The 7,993-nt window shown below is 41.0% G+C and overlaps 1 protein-coding gene and 1 long non-coding RNA gene across 3 annotated transcripts in view; one reads left to right on the top strand and one right to left on the bottom strand.

The window, feature by feature from the left end:
• Nucleotides 1-7,993, top strand: part of cd276 (CD276 molecule) — a 73,391-nt gene that overhangs the window by 47,181 nt on the left and 18,217 nt on the right. For both annotated transcript variants that reach the window (XR_004334401.1, XM_032530936.1), the window contains exons 5-6: nucleotides 2,234-2,371; nucleotides 6,342-6,383. Coding sequence is in view for 1 of the 2 variants with exons in the window: in XM_032530936.1 (XP_032386827.1) it covers nucleotides 2,234-2,371; nucleotides 6,342-6,383 (180 nt within the window). In the remaining variant the exon portion in view is untranslated. The remainder of the gene's footprint in view (nucleotides 1-2,233; nucleotides 2,372-6,341; nucleotides 6,384-7,993) is intronic.
• The window catches only part of LOC116699498 (uncharacterized), a 19,845-nt gene that overhangs the window by 8,638 nt on the left and 3,214 nt on the right, over nucleotides 1-7,993 (bottom strand). The window lies entirely within an intron of this gene.

The following is a 7,993-nucleotide window of genomic DNA, read 5'->3' as shown; positions in this document are numbered from 1 at the left end:
CAGTGGATTACATCAAGAGGCGTAAACTGAAGGTTTTGTCATGGCCTTCACAATTTCCTGACCTCAACATAATTGAAAATCTATGGATAGACCTAAAAAGACCAGTGCGTGACAGACAGCCCAGAAGAATGGAAGAGGAAGAATGAGCGAAGATACCTCAAACAAGAATTGAAAGACTCTTGGCTGGTTACAAGAAGCGTTTAAGAGCTGTGATACTTGCCAAAGAGGGCAGTACAAGGTATTAACTCTGCAGGGTAAAGACGCCATTTTTTTGTTTGGTATAATGTATAACATTCCATGCAATTTAATCTGCCTTTACAACAGTCTCTATATTATATATCTGTCTTTACAACAGTCTCTATATTATATTGGAGGCATTCTTTTCGATCTTTTACTGCCATTTAACCAAGTAGTAATGACAAGACTAAGAATCTGCAGCCATCTGCTGCAGCAGCTACAGCGGTGCTTTGGGCTAAATATTAATGTCATCACCAATCCAGTAAGACATTTCTATTGCAGTCTTCATGTAAATCACCCTTCTTCTTCACCCTTGGATGTTTGTTTTGTTCTGGTTTTGTGTGCCAATAACAGCTTGTACTTAGGCTCAGTGTGGCTTTGAGCTAAATGCTAAAGTCACCACGCAACCATGCTCACAATGCCGATGCTAACATGGCTGATGGGGATGTCATTAGTTTTGCAGGTATTTGCTTATAAACCAAAGCACTGGGTAAATTAAGATTTTGATATGATGATGACGCTAGATTAAAAGTCAATGGATCACCATTATTACAAGTTATTATAGTTCATCCTGAGGGGAGTAACTAAAATAAGAATGCAATTAATCCAACTTGCATAGGAATCTGTCCAATAGTTGTTAATTTCAACAAATATAAATCTAGAAGAAAAGTCAGGGACTCATCAAAGTCATAGGCTTTATGTTGTTAATTCTTTAATTCTTAATGTCTAAACAAAGTTTCATGGCAATCAATCCAATAGTTGTTGAGATGTATCAACTTGGACCAAAGTAGGATATAGTATGTAGTCCATCGTAGTATGGCTAAAATCAACAGCAAAATAAAAGCTGAACTGACTTTTTTTTAAATGACCATTTTCTATCATGATGAGTACATGTCACTTCTCGTCCTCCTCACTATGGTCCTCTGTGGCTTTTCATTAACTGTGTTTCGTAGGACAATCAGGTATTTGCTTCTCAGCATCAGATGGACTGGATTTCCATCTGAGAATTGATCATCTTCAAAAGGACGCCTTTATTTGCCCTCCATCTTGGCTGCTCTGTATTATAGCCTGTCTGTCTGCATAGTTGATGCCAAGTCCTTACAGATGCTTCATCATTTCCTCTTTCCAATTCCTGTCATTTTTCAGTATAATTTTTTTTTATTATTATTATCTGCCCAGAGCGGACAGTCTCTGAGGGAGGCCTGTTTGTGCTACAGCCAGGCTCACAGCTATTTAGTGGCTCGGCTGTTTTCCTTTCTTCTCCCTCTGTTCACTTTAAATACCCCAGGGAAATTTGGCTGTGTCTCTGATATCTTTTTTTGTCCTGCTGACCAGTTTTTATTCCTCCTCATCAGTTTGCAGTTTGCCAAACTACAGTCACTCGTTTTGATGTATAATTGGATTTAAAATATTTTTAATATAGTGTTGTCCAAAAGATCAAAAGGTTCACGATGCAGACGCATGACAACTTCAGACATCTGAGCAATGTGTAGCAGAAGGCAGGGGGAGGGATAGTTAGCGCCAACATCCTCTTAATACTGTGCCAATCCTGTTCGAGTGAAACAACAACACAGTCTTGTGCGACTGCTTAGCTATCTGCCATCTGGACTCAATTGAATGCCTCAAGTGTCTTAATTGGACACTAGTAAAGAAGCTCTTACTCCGTTCACATTAAGCAAAGGTTCAGATTCTTCTGTTTTCTCTGACAGTCCCACTGTTTTATGAAAGTCAGACCATATACGGACCTGATATTAGTCTAACAATGATGACGCAGATGATGATGATAATGATGGCAATAATCTCCATCAGTGTCATGTTGTGCTTTATGTTATGCAGTCTCGATAATTCAGGATTTTTTTACAATGAACTCACAAAGCAAAAGTGTCAAATGGTGACGGATACAGCTGTGACAGTTGTGCTCCTATTTTAGCTCTGCAAGAGTGAATAATGATGCTCTCCCTTCTCTGCCCCCCTCCCCCTCTGCCCTTTGCTTCAGGTCAGAACATTGCGTTCCCCCCGGTGGCTCTGTGGGTAACTGTTGGCCTGGCCGTGTGTCTGCTGGTGCTGCTCATTGCCCTGGCTGCTGTCTGCCGCAGGAAGATCAAGGAGAGCTGCGAGGAGGCCAGGAGAGAAGGTAGAGGGATTGGAAAAGAGAGAAGGGGGAAGGGTAGAGGGGGCTCTGCACATTCTGCACCAGTGTATAGATTCACTAGGGATACAATTGACTGGTGATGACTCTCTTGAAAATCCATGTTTAGGTTAGATACATCCATGTTTTGGTCTTACTTTCCTTCATTAGGGGCAAAATGAAATGTAAATCTCAGAGCAGTGACGACAAACTGTATGCACAAAAATTAAGTTTTAATTCCTTGGACTGTGTTAGCCAGCAGCGTTGACCGTTCAAGGACTTGCTGTATAATGGATGCTAACCTATCATGCCCTTTTAACCCTTCTCAGGGCCTTCATTAAATGCAGAATGACTCCTTAAACTCTTAACATAGAAGCTCACTAGATGATATGCTTAATTGCGACATGTTGCTTGCTATCATGTGGGAGGCACAACGAGAGCAGACAGAGATAAAGCAGAAAGCAGTGATGAGATGTTAACTGCTCAAGGAACATTGAGAATCCAGAGGGAGTTCTGCTTAATGCGTATAGGCAGGATCTCGGATGGTGGGACACATATCTTCAGCAAAGAGGAACATCATTACTCGGGTCCAGTAATTAGCTGTGCGGAATGGCTGAGGATCGCCGCAAGTGCAGAGAGAAAAAGTTTTGAAATGAGATAGATAGTGCAGTGCCACCAGCTCTGCTGTAATGAGATCTGCTCAGAGAGGAGGAGACATTTAAATAAAGGTCATCCAGTGTCTGCACCAGGGCCCAGAGGTTTAAAAATAAATATGGAAGTGACACAGACTCAGAGGAAAGAGTAAATAGCTCCATGGAACATATGAAATCAAATGAAATGGAAAGAGAGAAATATAATGCAGTTCCTCCCACGGGCAAAAAAGGCTCCTCGGGTTGTGGGGCCCTTTTCTTCAGTAGGGTAGAATACGAACTGTGTTTCCTGCCTCCAGCCCTAACACCGAAGGCGGGATTGATTATGTGGTCATCCACTGTCTGCCTTATTGAAATGTTAAGTCTTTTTCTGTCCCCTGCCAGCAAGTCTTTGATGGCAACGCTGACTTATTCACATATCATGTAGACTCTTATACTCCTGATAGAATGATACTGTATGAATACAGATGTGGAGGGGTTTAAAATAGGACTGGTATACTCATATCCAGAGCTGAGAGCAGGAAGCAGAGAAGTGCAACCAAATTATGGTTGTCTTATCTTTTAATGGCGGTTCCCGGGTATGGCTAGATTGAAGTTGACTCTCTTTTCACTGTGTCTTGGTAGCGAGGGTGGAAGGGTCAGTACAAGTGGAGAAGTGAGTAAGTCATTTTTCTTACCTGTCATAATGTATGTGGAGCACCCAAATGTGTATTGTAGCAGAGCAGCTTGTGGAAGCTCAATTCCATGGCCAGTGTTGTATCTCAACACTAGCATGGTTCTGTTTTCTCTGATATAATCTTTTCTTTCGGCTCTCTCTTCTGTCCATCCTTACATGATGACTGTGTATTTAATATATGCTTTCAGTGACCTATCCAGGGCTGCGGTTCCATTTCTCCAAATCCTATTTTTACATTTAGATAAGCATATGATTTAATCAGACTTGCGCTAGGAGACCATGTTTAGGTGACATGGGACAGATCGCCCCGGTGTGACAGATGACAGTCACAAGGGAAGCAGTGTTTCCCCTAGGGGTTTTGATCACAGGGGTGAAACATGTGCACCACGTTCAGGTTTACCAAAGACCAAATGCTGTTTAAGGTGCCCTGACACACGTATTTCATTACTTTGTGGTAATGTCGGAAAGTCTACCGTGGACTCTGTAACATTTTTTGTGGAAAAAAATGCCTTGGTTAACTTGTTTCAAGCCATTTTAGTGTGGTATAGAAAGCCTGCAGGAAGACTCAGCTCGATTTGTGCCAGTTCTCATTAGTATCCAACAAGCTAAGCTGCTTGACTCTGATTGGCTAACAGCTAGCCAATGAGAGCCTGCCTATCAGCATCCTTTACCCCTCTATTTATGAATAGTAATGAGCTCAGGCAACATGATATCAGACTAACCGGAATTTGTAATTGGCCTGATTTCTCCTCTTATTTCTTTTCAGTGGCTAGAGCTGACAGAGGAGGTAGCAGTTCATTTTCACATTCGCAACATAACACAAACACATATTGTCCTAACGTATTTTCAAAAACACGGTTTTGTGTGGCAGGGCGCCTTTAATTGATCCCTTTTTTTGTGCATGTGATTCACGTTAAATAATATAAATAAATAATAATACACATAGATTGATTTAATACCATCTATGTTTAATTCAGTCTATGTAGCAAACACTAAAAGTATTGGCAAAAGCTGTTCCTCATGTTTTTTTTTTTAAATTAGCAAAAAAGTTTTTGTCATCAAGAGTTGAGTCAAAGGGAGTGAAAATAAATTAAAACCAACACAGAACAAACACTGCTGTCATTAAGCTTTATATCCTAGTGTGAAAAAATGTTTTTAAAAAGAAAGCTCTGCTGCTTCTGGGGTGCAAGAATGAATGAATTAGGCCCACTTATCAGTATGTTTATAGTACTATAGGTTTACTAAAAGGGATTTGCTTACATTTGAAACACTCATGATGTCACAGCAGTGTTTGTAGAGATTCAGCAGTAGTGCTGCACCAGTTTTCTGTAAGGAAAACATAGAGACAGAAGGGAGGAGGATGAGGAACAGTAACACTATTCTGGCTTCACTGAGTAGCTTCTTTTCCCCTGACTCATTTGTCTTTTATGTGGTTTGTCCAGCTTTTGTGCTAAGCCATAACCGCCTTCCTTCTTACCCCCACACATCTGGGATGCAGCCAAAAGGGGTATAAAATTGTAACACTCACAATGTACAAGGGAAGCAGTTCTCACTCCCTACCCTGTGGATGCCCTCGTCTTCACTCTTCTTTAAGGTGCCTTTAAATGAGCCTTGCTCTGCGATCACATCCCTGTCCCCAAGGTGTTTTTTTACTGCTGCCACAGTGGTTGATTTGGAGGTGTTGAATGAAGCAGTGAACGTAAACAGGCTCACACATCGATATGAATGTCCCACCATAGTTAAGATGTGTAGAAGTGGTTGATATGTATGAATATATAAAATCTTAAGCTATATGATCAAAGCCATATCTTGTACTGCCATGATTATGTAATTAATATGTGGATATATACTGTGAATACTACAGAAATGTGTAATTTTATAAAATGTGATTTCAAGCTACCACACACTGTAACACTGAGGTAGCGAAACTGAAGAATGTGGTGTGGGTAGACGGATGCATATACAGTACAGGCTTTGAATCTGGAAAGCATGTTTTATAGTCCGCTGTCAAAGTCAAAGACAATCAGGCAAAAGTATAGGAATATAGACAAATTCATTATGTTGTCTTGACATTTAATTATGTTTGATTATTTGTTTAATCTCATGTATCAGATTGTCAGATTGATTGTTGTGAAAATTTTGTCATAGCAATATATAGTCGCTTGAATTCTATTTTAGCCTGGTGTGTGTGTGTGTGTGTGTGTGTGTGTGTGTGTGTGGTGTGGGTGTTTTGTGTGTGGTGTGTGTGTGTGTGTGTGTGTGTGTGTGTGTGGGTGTGTGTGTGGTGTGTGTGTGTGTGTGTGTTTAAGTGTGTAAGGTGTGACAGCCATCACTGGGTTGGCTCCCTAACTCTGTTGACAGTGGGTTTTCAGAGAGCCAGCAGCTAAAGCCTAATGTGATTAGTCTCTCGCGAAAGGGCTCGATAGGAGGTTAAGGGGTGGGTATGGCTCTGTGTGTATGTGCCTGGGTGTATGATGTGGCGGGGGTACCAATGTGTGGAGCATCGTTGTCACATAGCTCTCTCACCACAGCTTGTCCTTTGAGCTGTGAAGGATCAGCTCACCGTAGGCTTGTGATGAAGTGACTGCATTGCGTGCCTGCCTTTTGTACTGTGACTTCCACTGATAATGGCTCCTCTGTCTTCCCACAGCTGAAGAGGCCAAGGAACTGGAAGAAGAGGAGTCAAAGACAGGTCAGCCAATCCACACCTGGTCAAGCCTCAGCCTCTGCGTGTATGAGGGACCTGCTTTATGTTTTAGGTAGCACTGCTGTGCAGGTGCTTGTGACAAATGCTGGTCGGGAAAAAGTTGAAAATCCACTTGTTAAAGTTCCACACCCTTCAGCTAAAAGCGATATTAACATTTTAAATATGGTTAATGTTTTGCATTCAGCACTCTGAGCAGTGTAATCATGCAAGGCTTGCAAACACTCAGGAACAGGCAACGGTGCATTTTTTTCACTGAAGGGTGGATGAAGTGGTCAGGCAGACTAGACCGGGCAATTCATTTACGTGCAAAAGCACATTGCAAGCTTGATCTAGAATTGTTTTGTTATGTTTTTTACATGTACTGTGCAAAGCATTGCTGTTACAAAAATATCAAATAACACAAAAACACCCACAGTTCTTAAAAAAAAAAAAAAAAAAAAATGTCCAGGTGGCAAGATGGTAGGGACCTAACAGAACAAGTAACGAATGTAAGTTTGTTTACTGAAGTGTAAGTAAGTGAGAAATGAGACCAGCTTCAGGCACTGAATCCTGTGTGTGTGTGTGTGTGTGTGTGTGTGGTGTGCTGTGTGTGTGTGTGTGTGTGTGTGTGTGTGTGTGTGTGTGTGTGTGTGTGAGGCAGAGAGGGGGAGACGGGCGCACTAATTTAGTGATGCCAACAAGCTGTTTTACATTATACGTTCCCCCAAAGCTATAACAGTGAAATCTATCTTGTCTATAAATTTAATGGTAACAACTTCCAAGTTTCACAAAATGCCAACAATAGTGCATAGTGCTGCCGTGTCCTGCACTCAAATGATCCCGTTTACCAAGCCAAATTGATTTTGCACTGAGTCCTGGCTGAAATGTGTTATGCATATTATTGCCAATTGGAATACATTGCTTTGAATTTCTATGATGAATCATCCAGCAAAATCGACAACACCTGTGACAGTCCTTGCACCACATAATGCTATACAGTGTTTGGTAAGTCACTATTCTTTCAAATCTAACTAGTTTAAATCACTTTACGAAGGAAATGCCGATAAGGAGCTATGGTCCTTATTATAAATGTTGTCCCTCGGTAAAGAGACATTCCACAACTGTTAAAAACCAAGCATTCAAACTAGGAAATAAAGATGAGTCTCTGTGAGGATGTGCTAAAGTAGAGTGGTGCTTCAGACTAAATGTTAATGTCAGCATGATGACATGCTCACAATGACAATGGTAACATTATGCTATTTAGCAGGTAATATGCTTCAGAGGAAAGCCTAAAGAGACTAAATTGCTTTGTGACAAATACCATCGCTAACATGCTCACAGTGACAATGCTAACATGCTGATGTTAGCATTTTCACCAACTTAATTTACTGTATTAGAAAAACACAAAGTTCAGCTGAAGCTGGAGTTTCTCGTGGCGATGACTCCAGGAAGTTAAGAAATAGGCAAGAAATGGTCCAGCTCCCCTGTTGCGCTGCAATGTGTCGTTTTTACACTTCTGTTTTTGTACGTTTTAAACAAATGAGACAAAACAGTTTGGTTTTGTTCATTAGTGAGCTTTATGAGATGATGATTTTTTTTTTTTTACCTTTAGACAG

The sequence above is a fragment of the Etheostoma spectabile genome, chromosome 1 (genome assembly GCF_008692095.1).
Source record: "Etheostoma spectabile isolate EspeVRDwgs_2016 chromosome 1, UIUC_Espe_1.0, whole genome shotgun sequence".
Lineage (NCBI taxonomy): Eukaryota > Metazoa > Chordata > Actinopteri > Perciformes > Percidae > Etheostoma > Etheostoma spectabile.
This window is presented reverse-complemented; position numbering and strand designations above follow the sequence as displayed.